This window comes from Montipora capricornis, chromosome 4, assembly GCF_036669925.1.
Source record: "Montipora capricornis isolate CH-2021 chromosome 4, ASM3666992v2, whole genome shotgun sequence".
In the NCBI taxonomy this organism is placed as follows: domain Eukaryota; kingdom Metazoa; phylum Cnidaria; class Anthozoa; order Scleractinia; family Acroporidae; genus Montipora; species Montipora capricornis.
The window spans coordinates 34,590,935-34,608,364 of NC_090886.1; the positions used below are offsets into that span (position 1 = coordinate 34,590,935).

Below are 17,430 nucleotides of genomic sequence, written 5' to 3' on the forward strand. Positions count from 1 at the left end.
TGCTCATGTTGCTTTATCGCATTGTTAATTTTTCATTAACGTTTTGCTTAAGAACAAGGTGGCGGCGTTATATCACCGCTTAAACTGATTTGGCCAGTTTTTTTTTAAATGAAAGAACTCATGTCACTGAGATATATGCCGAGTTCGTCCTTGAAAGGCTGGCCCGCTTGGCTTCTACAGAAAACTTTATACAACGGGAAGATTTTGTTTGCCAGACTCTTGGATGCTCTGCCGCCGTTTTGTCATTCACAGTTAACTGTGTCCAGGATAATCTGGTCAGTATATATGTAGTTTTAGATTTCAGGTACTGGTTGTTTAACGCTTCATTGTACAAAATGGAGAGAAATGTTTGCATCGAATATAGGGTTTTTTTAATATCGTGCGAATATTTGCACTACATATGGCAGTCTTTTTAATGTCCCGTAAATGTGCTCTAGTCAATTTCATTTCAATTTGATGAGTAGCCTTCGTTTAATTTGTATTTTCGTAATAAAAGAAATTGTATTTGTAGTGTTGATATTTTTAATCCGCGTAATTCTTTTTCTCTAAGGGTGTATAACTGCATCTTTCTGGTTAAAATCAAAGATGTGTCATTCCAAGTTCTGGTTTGCGAATTATTGCGCAACTTTTATATTTTAGACCATTTGGCACCTGGTCCAGCCACTGAGACATTTTATCCTTGAACTGGTATATAATCAAACTTATAATATGAATATTCCCAGACGAATTTGAGCACATATGTTAGTTTAATTTTTAGCTCAGTAAATATGAGAAATATTGAATTCATCCGAAGATCATACTCGGAAAATATTGAAAAGATCTTTACAGCAATCGAAATCATATTCGATACGATACTCGTCAGATCCGAGCGAGGAGGGGCCGTTGAACCAAGTTCTGGTTGCAATCGTTCTTTCATACAGCTTCGAGCGGTTAAATCTCGGATTATGGCATACGGCAGTTAGTGTACGGTGTTTTAGCCTGTAAACTTAAATAACGAATTTATAAAAAAACGACACAAATACGATAAATTCATCCGTGATTTGGCTCTTACGGTTTCCATTTTGCTTCCGGCTTTTGCTTCTTGAAATGAGACTCTTGATCAAGTCGGATGTGAATGTTGATACGGATTTTTCCTCTTGATTACGCACCGAACCCGTCCTTTTACATATTAGTTTCTCTTTATTTAAAAGAGTGTCTTGACTTGTAACTCAAACAAATTTTTATTCAAATTGCTGTCTATTCTGCGAGGCTCAATTTCAATAATCTTAGGCCACTTATTCCAATAAAATATGAAAAAGAGAGTGTTATAAAATATCGGGAAAACTAATCTGTGTTATAATCTCCAAAGCGAGGTCAGCAACCGTACACAATAAATTGTGGCTGTTTGAAACTTTGAAAAAAGGAAGGAACGTCGAATTCGAAGTGCATGTATTTACATTTTGTTGTCAAATATAAGGTGTTTGCGTCTATTTAATTCTCGCCATAGAAGCAATTAACTTTCATATCTAAATAGTCGACTCGGCGGAGCCAGGACAAAAAGTTAAAAAAATAAAAAAGCAATCTAAGTGACTGGTTTTAAGGAAAAGTAAAATGACTTTGGCTCGCATCCGTACAGTTATTGTATCTGTTGAACATTAGGTCGTTAGATGGTTTTCAAATCAAAATAAATTTCATACTAAATGGAAAATACGATTGAAATTGAAATTTGAAGTCGATGGGTTTCTAGAAATTTCCAGTTTAACTATTGATAAGTTTTAGCTGCCTGATAACCTCAAATTGAAGACATTGAAATGACCCTAGCAACATGGCACGAGGCCACGGTAAATATCGAAGAGAAATTTTTATTTCCTTCGGCGGAATAATCCGTATTTTTCCCTGCTAGCAGAGGTCTCTCACGGCTAGGAGGGAATCCGTATTTTGGCAGTGTTTGTATACGCAACGGTTTCTATCAGTATTTCCTGACTCCCCAGAACAACGCCAGCCCGTATCACTTTGCAAAGACAAGAGAAATATTTCCCTAAAAACGGGAATTTAAATCCCCAAAGATAGCCACATTTCCTTTTTGCCAGGTACGTCAATTGGTCGTACGTCGTTCAAGTGCAAACATGTAGTCTACATGTCATCTACATCTACATGTTCCAGCACTCGGCAAAGTCCCTTTTTGACTTGTGGCTGTTTCGAACAACTATTGTACGATCACACTAAATGCTTTGGTCGAGGTTTGGTCACGAAATATGTGTGGACTTCGGACTACGGAATGAACTGGGTGTGAGATAACGACGGCGGACTAAGCATAAATCAGAGTAAACGGCAAAACAGCCATAGCACCTACTGACCAACATATTGTAACATAAAAAGAGTCAGTGAAACACTGTGAACGTTAAGGGCCCACTGACGGAGTTTTCGCGCGTTGCTAAGGAAGTGAAATGTTACTGCCGGTACCTGTCGTCTTCATACCATGAGCTGACAAGAAAACGCACTCACAAGCAAAAGTCACCACACAAACTATTGTTTCCATCGAAGATTTTTCCTCGCACTTCCTCGCGCTCGTTCTCAGATCAACTGCGCATGCGTAAACGAACGGTTTGAGAAAAAAGCTAAATTTCCGGCGGTTTTAAATTGAATAATTTTTGTTTTACATGGCACGTTTCATCCCCAAATACTCAATAGAGCTAAGCGTTGATTTTGAAACTTATCTCTTTTGAACCAGTTATGGGTATTTCAGTATCGTTTATGTCTTTAAAAAGAACATTTTTCAAAATAAAATGGAAACCAGGGTTGGGTGGATGCCAAAACGAATACAAATTATCAAACCATCGATTAAATACCCAAATTGCGTAGCACGGAGACAAATTTAGAGTTTTCTTTTATTGGTCACGTGACCATGGGCGTGGTATGATGACGTCATATTTAGGGTCATTGGCTTAAACAAAGTTGGAAACTGACCAAAATGATGCCAAATTCTCTCAAATTACTTAACCATTACATCCTTAGCAACGCACCCCAAAAATACGTCAGTGGGCCCTTAAAGGAAATCGTCTCTTAAAAAAAACCCTTCGGACAAAGTGTAGGCTACACGTAGTCTCTTGTTTTATTTATTACGATCTAAATAACCCTATGCCTATAAATATGTATTATATACTGAACAGAATATCGCGTTTCTGATTGGTTAATGACGAGTGCATAATTAGGTTACAGAGTGCAAAAGAGGTAATAGAACGCAATACGGAAGTTGTTGAGTGTATAATAAACAAAATCTCGTACGAATTTGCTCGTGCATTTCGTGAGTTATGGTCTCACGCCTGATGTTTTGAAAGTTCTCTTATTGCACCCGCCATGATTTTGAGAACTTTCAAAACATCACTAGTGCCCGTAAGTTACGGAGTACACTCGCGTTCACACCATTTCCTGTACAAAATTAACACCATGGGAAGGTTCTGTGAAATGCAAACGACTGTACATCTCTCCTTGCTTTCCCTTTTTATAGTTGATATAACTGAAAGTGGCCCACCTGCCACTGCGAAATGGCAGTAATTTTTCCAAGTTGTGTATTGCTGTATCTTAGCCATCTGTATTCAACAGGTAAGCACGCATAAAATAATAGAGTTGAATGCGCAAGGCAAGTTTTTACTTACTGATTTCTTAGGAGCCGTGCCTTAATTACTTATTTAACAATTATTCCATGAGCGCGCGTTGGATATGAGATGATAGATAGCCAATTAACGAGGCACGTAGCGCCGAGTTGGCTATAATCATCTCATATCCAACAAGCGCGAGAGGAATAATTGTTTTATTAAAAACGCCCCCAAAATATAGAAAACTAGACTACAATAAAAATAAAAAGGCCCAAAAAATCATGCATATGCTTGCCGTGTTTGTAGATCATGGTATAATGGCTCATAACCCATGATGGCTTAGCCAATCAAAACTATCGAATTGCATTATCCAATGATCCAGTTTTTAATAAAAGCTGTTATGCTAAAGTTTGACCTTATATGGAAAAGAGTGCTGGCTGCAAATGTCGCTTAGGATAAAAAAGTTTCTTGGGGAGCCAAGGTGCTTCGACTAGGGTTTACCCAGATGACCCCCTGGTTAGTGATCAGAGAGAACCGTAACGCCAGACCATGAGGAACGCCTCGATCTATTACGTCGGGCGACACGTCGGACTAGCGTCGGGCTACCCAATCCTTTGATCGCCACACCCGTTTGCATCACAATTATTTCACTCAACATTGTTTATCCGTCAAGATAAGATTTGGATTTCCTCACCTCACTCAGGCAAAGGTCAAATTTCCAACACCCTGGGGACATAAGTTTCTTACCTGCGGAGGGTTAGTTCTTGTTCTTTTCATACCAAGTATGAATCCATGTCTTTGTAGACGGTGCTCTGGAAGTAGACGAAACCCGTTTGCACAAGGACCTCTTCGATGGATATCACAAAGACATCCACCCTAGACTACCCGGGACAGGACCTGTAACGGTCACATTTGATTTTCAACTCATTCGCATTCTTGATGTGGTGAGTGTTTATAGTTAATGGGCATGCGCAACAATCCATTTATTTAGGGCACGGGTAATGTTTGCATCTGATGGTATTGTTGAATTGTAGATTTTATAGAGCGTTTTCACTCACGTGACCAGCAGCCATATTGGATTACTGAAACAAAAGAAAGTATTTGCATAAAAATATAGTTTATTTCCCGGAAGATTAGTTTGGTACACCATCATGGCCACCATTCCTTTGTTTAGGAATACCAATTTGGCTGCCGTGACGTCATCTGAAAATGCTCCATTGAAACTGGGAATTTCATATTCCGGAGCACCTGTCGAATCAATTTTTTTCCCTTATAAAGATCGTTTGTGCAAATGATAACTGACCACCGTACAGGAAACGTCAGCTTTTAGAATCCCTGTAAGGTGGTCAATTTACATTATCAACTACGTTGATAAAACCAAAAATTTTCATGTACTACGTTCCCACCGACGTTGCACCAAAGTTTCTTTAGAAACTACCCCCTTTATTCGAAAAGAGAGAGGTCTGGGTTCTAGAGAAGATGCTGTCATTTCGTTCTAGAATCAGACCTCTATCTATTTGTATTTACATTAAAACGTTTCTCAAAATAGTAAAGGTTACTTTTGAGAATTTATGTTAAAACATATGAAACATCAGGTCTCATGCATTGCTTTAAAATGTTTACAACTGCTATTTGTGTTCCTTCGAGATTTGAGCCTATTCAAACGATTCGATCTTTCACTTTTCAGCTAGTTTCATGAACACCTGTTTCGCATGACAAATTCATGACAAGAGAGCATGTTCATTAATCGTAGCTGTTGCAGTAATAGAACAAGCAGTGTCGTTTCACGAGATAGCTTATGCCTAAAACACTCTTCTTTTCTTCTAGCAAATAAGAGTGATGGTCATTTCACGGTACAGATCTGCAGGGAACGGGAAAAATGTCTAACACTTCAAAAGGCAACTGCAAAGTTATTAGTTGGTCATTATATGCTATTGTTTTATTGGCTTTCTTCCTGGCGTCCCTATTCGCTACACTTCACAATCAGACTAAGAAGTCCATAACGCTCAAGTCTGGATGCGGTCTATCAGTTTTCGGTATTATGTATTTTTAGGACGGCTGTTGCTAGATTTTTGTCGGAAAAAAAAGTAGCGGTATTGTGTTCCTTGCACGATCCATGCTTTTCAGTTAAGAACGAGTAATCCCTCGAAATCTATTTGATGCCAGGGGCACCATGCCATAAACTTACTGTATGATTTTGCAACCCGAAATTTTATTTGTCAATTTACAGAGTGCACGAGATCAGTTCATTATTACATACGCCTGGGTAAATCAGGTAAGAGAATCAATCCTTTTATACTTTATACACTGTTGAGCTTGGTTCGCAAAAGTAAAAGTATCAACCAGGCCTCGGTTGTTTAAAATGTGGATAGCGCTGTCCACCGGGTAAACACTAGCAAACCAATTGAGTTATCCAGTGGATAGTGATTTAGCCAGTGGATAGCGCTATCCGGCCACCCTTCGAACAACTGGGGCCTGGGGGCAAAGCAAACGAAGATGACTGCGCAAGGTTTAAATACTCCTTACTCGTTCCATGCTACCGCGGTCAAAGCAACGCAGGATGGCGTCAGCCAGGAAGGTAATTCCGGCCAGGGGAAGAACAATACCCCTTCTCCCTTCCCTTTACTCGACAGACCGGCCTTAGCATTACGTAACAGAGTCGTTCTTGGGTTTTTCTTTTCAGTACTGGAAGAACACTTTCATGAAATGGAACCCAGAGGATTACGGAGGAATTAAGGAAATCCATGTATCACCTGAGGATGTATGGGTACCAGACACACTTCTGTACAACAAGTAAGCCTTTGAAGAGATAACTTTAACGTTAAAGTCATAACTTTAACGAGCGAAATGATATATGAATTGAATCACGTATTGAATTGCGGATGTCTAGTCAAGTAAAGCTATGATCCTCACAGCTAGTCAGAACGTAATTTTAGCAATTGCGCAGAGAACCCTGAAAAATTCAGGACTTCAACGGGGCTTGAACCCGTGACCTCACGATACTGGTGCTACGAAGCTACTGATGTTGAGAGCTGGTCATTTGTGGGTTCAGATTAAACGCTAAGAGATTTTTAAAACAGTTAAAAAAGCGAACGACGTTTCGGCGCTATACGTTACGCCATTATCAAGTTAAAAATTGAAAAAGTATGAGGTGTAACACGAATATATAAAATGTAAAACAATACATAAAATATTTGCCGGTCCTATGGGTATAATTCCCAAGGTGAGAAACACAATAAGGAAAAAAAAGAAGAAATGTACGAAAATGCCACCCAAACAGTTTGGCAAGAATGGAGTCGGTTTGCGTGTTAAGAGAAGGCTTGATGTCCTTTGTTTACAACATCCCGTAGACTAAGCAATCAAATAAACGTGCTATTAATACATTTCCTCAGAACTTTGAAAGGTGGTTGTACGTGTTTGTGTTGTTTTACATTTTATATATATATATATATATATATATATATTCGTATTACACCTTATACTTTTTCACTTTTTAACTTGATAATGGTGTAACGTAGCGTCGAAACATCGTTCGCTTTTTTTTTTAAACGTCTTTTAAAAATCTTTTAGCGTTTATTTTCTTAATGAACACCTTATTGGACCGATTATTCCTTAGGTTCATGTTATACGTGTTTGGTTTGGTAGTGTAACACATGGTATGCGACCTGCTGCAATAAAAAAAGACTGTTTCATAAGGCGTTTAAATCTGCAGTTAGGTGTGTGGGGAATTTTACCAGTGTCTAAGGCCTCAGCGTATTTTAAAGGAAAAGTAGATAATTTTCAATGTACGCCTCTGTAAACGTTCGAAATCGTCGGATAGATATTGCTCCGACGCCGTACGTTGTGGAACACCCAACGAGCATTATCAGGGAGCTTAAAGGGACAGTTTCACGGTTTTGCGCATGTCCAAGCTTTGGGGCATGATGTTCATTAAGCATAGAGATCTAGAGTATTAAACAAATACACTGAAGGACTGAGGCATCAAATTTATTGTACGGGTCGAACATTTTATTCTAAGCACGAGTTTTCTATTCGCATGCAGGAGGTCCATAACACAAAGAAAATGATTGCAAAAGTAATTCCAATGAGAAATTCCACTTCTGTAGCATTTTTTCCGTTTCCTGCATTAGTGTTTTCGATTGTTTCAACAGCAATGGAATTAAATGGGCTCACGTGACAGTTTGCTCATACGCAGAGCTTTAAAGTGCCCCTGTGTCCAAAAAATCAGTTCTTATTTTTCCTTGGATATCAAAACTTTGATAACTGAACACTAAGCGACCAAAGTTTAAGCCTTGATTTAAAAAGACACCTGTTTATTAGAACTTGAATTGTCCTATGTAATGATCCGCCATCACTAACTTTTAAGTTCTTGAGAGAGCGGGATCGAGGAGACGATGACGTCAAAGGCTCACTAGTTTTATAAGAATGCAATGCGTGTGTACGCCGCAGAATTAATATGCAGCAGGGGAGTTTTGGGCTTTCAGACTTTTAAACTCATGTTTTACCTATATAATAAGCTGCATTGACCCGCTGAAATTTTAAGCTAGTGAACCTTTGACGTCACTTTTCCCTGGATCCAACCCTCTGCTTTCCAATCGGTCAGTTTTGAATGCGAGTAATGGCGGACCGTGAAATCCAAAACTTACACTCAAAGAAAACGGCCTTTGGATAAAAACCAAAGCTCAAAATTTTGCTAGTCAGGTGTTAAGTAAACACACTTTCAAAATCTGAAGAAAAAAAGAAAGCGATTTTTTTTATCAGAAGGGGTCCCATAAGCACGCGACGTTATTGAGCCACGGACGACAACCGACACTATCCCATTCATATTGCTAAGTGTCTTCTCACTATTAGAGACGATTAGTTTAGAAGTCTGGGGAGACCACTGTCTTGGCGTGCGAAACATTCACTTCCAGTGTACCCTGCTAGATGCCAAGGTCTTTCTCTCATGAAAATGAGTGTTTCAGGGCCCAAAATTGTTCGATTCAGTTTTAATACTGCCAATGCCATTGTGGAAATCTGTGATTTACATTCTTTGCTTTACATCTAAAAGGAGCCAATTGTTCAATGTCCCAGAATTGTTCTATTATTTACAATACTGCGTTTGGGAAGTTTTGGTGAGGAGGAAGAAAGTTCGTTATGCTTTGTTCGTCCACAGCTGGCTTCTCATTAGTTACCGTTGCCTACAAGACTCTTCATGGCTTGGCTCCTACTTATATTAAAGATCTTCTTCAAAGTTATCAGCCGCCACGAGATCTTAGGTCTTCAAAGAAAGGCTACTTGTCGTTCCTGATCTAAACATGAATAGTTTTGGCCATCGTGCTTTTTCTGATGTAGCGCCGCTTCTCTGGAACAGTCTTCCTCAGCATATTAGGGATGCTGAATCACTGGACATTTTTAAAAGACGTCTGAAAACTGTCCTTTTTATACGCGCCTTTTCAAAGTCATGACGTGACTTTGGTGTTTTATTTATGATTTAATTATTTTGTTTTTGCCTTTGTAGTTTTAACTGTAGTTTTAACTTTGTAGTTTTACCTTTGACTTTGTAAATAGCGCTTTTGGACCCTTGGGAAAGGGCGCTTTATGAATGTCTTTATTTTATTATTATTATCATTATTGTTATTATTATTGTTATTATTATTGTTATTATTATTATTATTATTATTATTATTATTATTTATGTTCAGTCACTAATTACCACTATGTACCTCGACACCTGGTTAAGACAGTGCACCGCCTGGAGGCAGTGCGGCCCAGTATTTAGGACGCTTGCCTTATGATCCGGAATTCCTGGGTTGGAGACCCGTTCTGACTACTTGTTGATGATCCTGGTAGTCCCTGGTTCAACTTCTCAACTGCACTCGTGATAACCAACTGGTCTGCCTCTGGCTAGTTGGAATTATTAACAGTTGTTGCTCTGTTCTGTTTTTTCGCTGATTGTGTTTCATTATATTGGCCCTCAGTGAAAAGCACCCGTGGGAAGTGGTCAATTAAGTATGTGGGTAAGACAAAAAAAGGAAAAGCAAAATATGTTACAACCTAGCTTAACATATCACCAGGAAACCTTGTAGCTCAATGGCTAGAGCATCAGACTGGTCCGTTCGTATCTGGGACGCTGATTTTACCGCTTTCCAGTTGTCATGTAGGCCGTTGCCTAGCAACCAACATATCACCTTTCTCCTATCACCATTAATAGTTGCAGAAGAAAACAATGTTTTCTTTTATTAATTTCCTTAAGATCTCTTTCTTGCCTTTTCTTTTGTTTTTTCTCGCAGTATTGACGAAGAGGAACATATGGGAGGAGGACGAACTTCGTACACCACTAATGTCGCTATACGATATGACGGCAGTAACACGTGGCTCAACCCAGCCATATTTAAAAGCATCTGCAGTGTCGATGTCACCAACTTCCCATTTGACGACCAGGAGTGCTTACTGAAATTCGGATCCTGGTCATTTGACATCACCAAAATCGACTTGGCAGTCAAAAACGACTCCGTTCTTAACAAGTATTACATCACCAACGGGGAATGGCAATTGCTTGACATCTCGGTGAAGAGAAATGCTTTGAAATACCAGTGTTGTCCGGATGCCTTTGTGGACGTTTCTGTGCAAGTGAGAATACGACGGGAATCGTTAGATTACATCCTTAAGTTGATCATTCCATGCTCGCTGATATCATCCATGATTTTCTTGGGTTTTGTACTGCCGCCCGAATCTGGCGAACGCATTGGGTTGAGTATCACAGTTCTGTTAGCCATGACTGTGTTTCAACAACTCAGCTCGGAGCTGATGCCTTCGTATGGATTTCCTCTACTCGGGCAGTTTTATTTCGCGATTATGTTAGAGATCGGCGCTTCTCTGGCTGTGACCACCCTCATTTTGAATTTTTATCATCGAAACAGACGTAGCATGCCAAAGACCATGAGGAAAGTTATTCTGATATGGCTTGCAAGAATTCTGTTTCCTTGTCAAAAACCTAAGAACTGGGGAGGGAGTAAAAGAAGAACCAATCCCGTGCATTCGGAAAGTCTGGAAAATAACTGTGGAATGGATTCCGACATATCATGTAACGATGATGTCTTTGAATGCCAGGAAAGGAAAAATTCGCAACACGAATCACATATGCACAGGTGGGCTTTAGAGGAAAGAGGGTCCGTGCGTGTGGTTCCTAAACGGGACTCCTCGTGCGGGCATCACTCGTTCTGCTTCCTCGAGGCTTCGCCCCAGAACCCCTGCAACTCAAATGGCCGGCTCAAAAACGAGTGTCACAAGTGGCGACGCAGCAGAGTTTTTCGAAGCAAAGACAAATCGATCAAAACAAAGAAGAGCCCTTCAAAATCTACCAAACGCCTAAGGAGGCAACTCACAATGGACTGTGCGGTCCCCGAAAAACTAAAGAACCAAAAAGAGTGGATCAAGGCCGCTCGTGTCCTGGACCGACTGTTTTTGATGATTTCTATTATTGTATACATTTTTACCCTCCTAACAATCTTCTTGCGAGCTCCTAGATTCCATCTTGAATGAATGACCGACAGATATCGTGGTAGACAGCGTGGCCAAATAGCTAGGCGGCTAAGAAATTCCGTTATGCCTCTCCAACGCTTCCATTCTTGGCATGATCACGTAGCAATACAGTCATTAACACCTAGTAGTTCTATAAGCGGCCATTGTGGCTACGATAACAAAGAGTAATTCATTCTGAAGAGATCCAACTCGTCTTCTGACGGTACGTAGATCACTTCCCATTCGTCAGCTTGTAGCTTGCTCTAATTAAACACCTTAAAAAAGAAAGGAAAGGAGGGTTTTGCCACAAGGCAAGTGTCGTCCTTGGTTTCGCAATAACTGCCACCGTTTGAGTGATGTTGAGAATTACAATTTGCTGGAAGGGCAGACCACGAAAAGGACGTCTTTTGCTTTCGCCATATCGTGCATGCTTTACTGAAGAAGAAAATAAAACAAATTCGTCTGTTTTTTTTCTGTATTGCTTGAATGAAACTTGACAACACGTTTTGTAAATAGAGCGACTTTCGTCTGACCTTGAAAGAGTGTTCGCAATTTGTTTGACGGACCAAGAATTAAAACGAAGCTTCTCCTTATTCAGGCCAAGGAAACTCCTAATATGGGCAGTAAACAGTTCGATTACCCAATCACATTACTGTATTTCAAATGACGTCAAAGCAAAATACCGATCACTTTCCAGAAAGTTCTATGGAGAGATGACGTTGCTTCCATTCGCGTTCGCTAAGCCAATGAAAATTCGCACTCGTTTGTTTTTGTTTGATGAGCCAATTAAATGTTTTGCATTTTTGTTTACGTTCTGCTTTTACGTTTAATTTCAAGGTCATATGAAAGTCGCTCTATCATCATATAAAGCTATAGAAATAACACCAAAAAACTTGGCTTTGAAACCTATTGTGATTCCTTATGCGGTTAATTTAAAGCTATAAATTTGTAATCACGAAACTCTTGACAAAGGTTTCCCTATCTTCACTCATTGCTAACTACCGCTTCAGTTAGGCGAGGATAGAACCGGCTCCATTCAAAATTTAAAATTTAGCTGTTAATCCGCTCCATATATATTGGGGGCTACCAAGATTGTTTTCGATATAAGCGTTTAAAATGTCGTGCCCATTATAACGTGCAAAGGAACCTTTTCATGAAATGTCTTTGGCATATTTTGCACCGCTTACTTTTGACAACTAGGTCAATTCAGCCAAATACAATTTTTTCACAACTTCCTGACAAGGATAAAGGGCATTCTATTCATCTCCCCCCGACTTCCTCCTTCTCCTTTTCATCATCATCGTCTTCATGATCGTCATAAACGTTATCAAAATCAGATGACTCCTGGTCATCGTCATTAGCATCATTATCACAGCTTCTATCATCTTCAGCATCATTGCAGCTGCAGAGATCGGTACATTTAAGTCCTGCTTCGCGATATTGACATCTATTATTGGAACATTGCTCCTTAATTAGATGGAGCATTGCATCAGATATCAGCTTGGAGAAATCTCTGCAAAGCCTTACAGCTGTACCTCGATAGAAACCATTAGGAGGCTGATACGAAATGGTTGCTGCATGCTGTTGACGCTGCAAACTCGGGAGTCACCACTACCAAATCATCTAACCTGACACCGACATGCACGTCTTTGCAGTGTCTCTCATGCAGTTCCCAGAAATGTTAACAGCTTTATCAACCCACCATTAAATAAAAAAATGCGATGAAAATTACGATAATAAAATGCAATGAGAGGCAATGTACAATTTAAATACTTAGGGTTTCACAGAATAAAAAGTCCTAGAATGTGGTACCTTAACGCGATTCATAATTCACTCAAGTGCAATGGCTATTGATTGTGGGAATTGATATCAGGGAGTAATTGGGATGGTTCTTATCACTTAAAATTATTCGCACCTAAAAGCTGCATCTCTGCGTTCTTGAAGGTTACGAAGGCTAGCCTTCAGAATGCCAATAATTGAAAGGCTGCGATTCTGCGCACGCTGCAGATTTGGGGATACCACCCCACAGCGGAGATGCAGACGCTCTAACACTGTGAGAACATATTTTCAGTTGTGACTAGGAAGAGAAAGCATTATAGGGACGTCAATCTCAACCCTATCATTCTTGCGGCACTTCCTTGATTCCATGCACTTCTCTCTTTCGTCTATGACCCACACTTCAAATACACATTCATTTCATTCATCGAGTCCTTCACGAGAGCGAATGATCTCAACAAATTGACCCGCTAAGAACAATGAAATACAACTGGTGGAATACGAAAGCGTAAGAAATTAAAATGTTTTGAGAGTGTAACAACTCACAGGGACTGTACTCTGCACTTAAAACTGTGTACGGCCCCAAAACGAAGACTGTTGCCTCGGTTAAGAATGGGAGAGGACAAAACGCGGAAGCCTACTCCATGGAGTATCCTATGGAGTACCTACATGGAGTACCCCTAAAAATCATTTATTGGTCAAGTTAAATACTCTATCAACATGGTGAGGCATTTAGATGCACATACCTTTATTTATTTCGAGCTTTCCAGCTCTCCGATTGTTACAGTTCGATGCGGTTCACGAATTGGCCGCCATCTTGAAATATCGTATGAGGTATCTCATGTATCCCTTATTGTAGTGTATCATTTATTCTTTTGTGTATTTAGACAAATATTCATACAAACCCATATACTCCTGTATACGAATGCTCAGAATATACCCATGTATACCCCTGTGGTATACAGTGTATGCCCACTAATGCTCATGTATGCCCCTGTGTACCCATATATGCATATGCCCACTTGTAATCTGATGAAATTACCGTGTACAAATATAGTTTTCCATTCCATTCCACTGGGTTATACCGCTGTATATGGGCATACACGTACCTAAATGGGTATGCATGGGTACACGGTTTTTATGAATATTTGTGTAAAAATGCACTATAGTAAGGGATACACGAAATACCTCCAAAACTTCAAGATGGTGGCCAATTCGTGAACTGCAAGTGACCAATAACTGATTCTTAGGTTACTCCATTTGGGTACTCCATAGGGTACTCCATAAAGTAGGGCTCCGCGTTATGTCCTCTCCCGTTAAGAATGCAGATGGCACTCAGCTGTTTACGGACCTGAAAGAAGTATCAGAAAGATGCAAAGAGCATGTTCTCCAACTGCTAAATAAAGAAGGCAACGTCGACAATGATGCAACTGACCACCTAACTGCTCGAGAGACAATGATGCATATGAATGATCCAATCACCATGGAAGAACTAAGGACAGCTGTAAAAGTTGCTGACATTGGTAAAGAACGTGCAATGCGCAACACCGGCGCTGATTACTCTCGGCTCAGTCAACATCGAAATCGATGGACTGCCGGAGAGGTAGAGTATTGCATCATCATCGCCGAGGTCATGGGTTCGAATCTCATTGGAGCCACCTGAACTTTTCAGGTGTTCAAATAAGTGCGAGGATCATTTCTCTCTTTCGGAAGCTATTGTGTTGGAAAGCATTCAAAGAAGCTGATGAGACTAGTGTAACCGCACTTGCAGATCTGGGTAAAATCGCGCAACCCATAGCAAAGACCGCTGTCGGAATTGACAAATTAGTCTGCCTGCTGTACCAGCCTAAGAGATTTATTTCCAACTTTTAAGACCAATGCAATCTTCCATTTCATTAAGGAGCAATGTTACACTAATAGATGTCAATGTCGCAAAGCGGGACTTAAAATGTACCGATCTCTGCGGCTGCAATGATGCTGAAGATGATAGAAGCTGTGATAATGATGCTTAAGACGATGACCATGAGTCATCTGATTTTGATAATGTTGATGATGATCATGACAATGATGATGAAAAGGAGGAGGAGGAAGACGAGGGAGATGAACAGTTTGCCCTTTATCCTTGTCAAGGAGTTGTGAAAAAAATTGCATTTGGCTGAATTGAATCAGTTGCTAAAAGTAAGCGGTGCAAAATATGCCACAAGGAATTTCCTGAAAAAAGGCTCCTTTATTTGCATGTTATAATGGACACGAGACAGATTTATCACTGTTATGTTACATAGTTGTCTAAGTTACATTCCAATAGAAAGTATAAGTAATATTGGGACAATCTGTCCCCATGAACAATAGTTACAAGGCATTATGTGATCCAGCCTCGTTTTCACGTTAGGGTGATTACATGACCCGTTCTATTACTGTTACGTGTCAGATACACTCCAATTAAAAGTATGAGAATTTTTGTCGAAGATTCGCAACCATTGACGATGGTTACAAAGCATTTGAAGGTCAAGCCTCGTTTCCTTGTTGGACTCTGAGGGTACTTTTTAACCCGCCATAAAAGCCGGCGGTGCAAGCTACAAAATTGTCGACAACATTTGGCATGTTCCTTAGGGTCCTCTTAACACATCTTGATAGGCGGTTTGCTTTCTTCACGAAATTCCCACGGGACTTCATTTCGGGTGCGTTCGATTGACCGTATTCCGGAATAGGAATACATGGAATATAAGTTAGAAATCCTTCGTTTTTACGGAGATTCACATTAAAATTGTCAAACATCTGCTAAAATGCTATTTTAAACATATTTTTATTATCCGTACTGCTTTGCAACGCGCCAAACATACCGTTTTCATAATCACTCCACGTATTCTTATTCCGCTGGGAATAGGGTCGACACTACTAGATTTAGTGCACATAGTACACGAAGTGCTTCATCATCCTCAGCAGCTTCACGGGCAGGAGTACCTCTAATTGCTATACTTCAAACAAGGAGATGGTCCTCCGAGCAAACTTTTGCTGAACATTGTTGTGTACCTAACACGAAAAAACTTTTGCTGAAGTAATCTATAAGGCCTGAATTGAGACTGAAGCATTTTAGTGAAGTTGAAGTTAGTAACAGTTGACTGATCAATGTACTCAAGTATGTGATAAGATTTCATGCGATGCTCTTTCCAGGTTGGGCTGAGATTAAAGAGCTTTATGTTGCATTGATGTGTTCTAGCCTGTATTTGTCATGGCTTCAAAATCTCACATGATCCCTCAAGCCGATGACGTAGACGAATTACAAAATTAAGCAAGACTTACCTGGAAGTCGAAGTTTGATTGAGATTCTCCTACGTCATCTTAGGCTTGAGGGATCAGGTACCCACCATAGTAGAGACCCCTCCCTGTATTATATGATAAATACAGGCCATATTCCTTTGAAGACTGAAGTACGCATGCGCACTGCAATCTCACCTGATCCCTCAAGCCTAAGATGACGTAAGAACATCAGTAAGAAAGCTCATTTTTGCAAACACTTTGATTGGTGTAAGGGTAATTTAAAAGCTACATGGAAGCTAATTGGAACATTAATAAAAAGGAAGACCAAGGGCCAAACTACACCTCTAAGAATAGTAAGGAATAACAAAACATATACTAACAATGCTGATATTGCAGACCAGTTCAATAAACATTTTATTAATGTTGGCCCACTCAGTCTAGCCAGCAAAATCAAGAACAGCAACGAAAACCCTACGTAGTATATCACATCATCACCAACCAATAGTTTTGTTATGTCCTTTGTCACTGAAACTTTCAGGTCTCTACTTTGTTTAAAACTCTAGATGCAAACAAATCATCAATTGATATACCTAACAAAGTAATAAAACTAGCTCCTGATCCACTATCAGTACCTTTTACTCAAATTTATAATCAATCAATTGAAACAGGCATCGTGCCTAATGTACTGAAAGTCTCACAAGTCACTCCAGTTTACAAAAATGGTGATGTCACTGACCCAGGTAACTACAACTACAGGCCTATTTCAACTTTATCACCATTCAGTAAAGTTTTAAAGATTAATTTATAATCAACTATACGACTTCTTAGAAAAACATAGCATTTTGTTTCAGTTTCTGTTTGGGTTTAAGAAAGGGTACTCAACTGAACAAGCTATTTTAGAAATCACTGATACAATTAGAAAAGCTTTTAGATTTGATACTGTGAATCATGACATTCTACTCTACCACTGTGGAGTAGGTGGAACTCCTCTTAACAGGTTTAAAAACTACTTATTCAATCGCACCAAGTTTGTTAAGATTGACAATATTTAACTTAGTCCAACTATGAAACGATTGTTTGTGGTATACCGCAAGGATCAGCGCTTGGTCCACTCTTATTTTTACTCGGGCCCGTAAAGGCACGAGTTAAAAGGTGCGGTTACACGGGGCACTTTTACCGTGGTAAATTGCCTTTTTACCACGGGAAACTGTATTTAGTAGTGTGACCGACGCTTCCCGAGGTAAATTTCCCGTGTTAAATATCCATGGATACGTCAAAAAGATCAGTGGAAGCGCCCATGACATTTAACGTGGGAAAT

At 39.7% G+C, this 17,430-nt stretch overlaps 1 protein-coding gene across 2 annotated transcripts in view; it reads left to right on the plus strand.

The window, feature by feature from the left end:
* Positions 1-12,444, plus strand: part of LOC138044645 (neuronal acetylcholine receptor subunit alpha-10-like) — a 12,685-nt gene extending 241 nt beyond the window's left edge. Inside the window, exons 1-6 of one of the 2 annotated variants that reach the window (XM_068891107.1) lie at positions 1-275; positions 3,488-3,582; positions 4,380-4,519; positions 5,806-5,850; positions 6,259-6,368; positions 9,848-12,444. The exon at positions 1-275 is cut by the window's left edge and continues 36 nt beyond it. In XM_068891107.1, coding sequence (XP_068747208.1) covers positions 3,525-3,582; positions 4,380-4,519; positions 5,806-5,850; positions 6,259-6,368; positions 9,848-11,099 — 1,605 coding nt within the window. In that variant the 5' untranslated portion in view covers positions 1-275; positions 3,488-3,524 and the 3' untranslated portion in view covers positions 11,100-12,444. The remainder of the gene's footprint in view (positions 276-3,487; positions 3,583-4,379; positions 4,520-5,805; positions 5,851-6,258; positions 6,369-9,847) is intronic. The other variant, XM_068891108.1, reaches the window with a different exon arrangement.
* Positions 12,445-17,430: the final 4,986 nt, after the last annotated feature.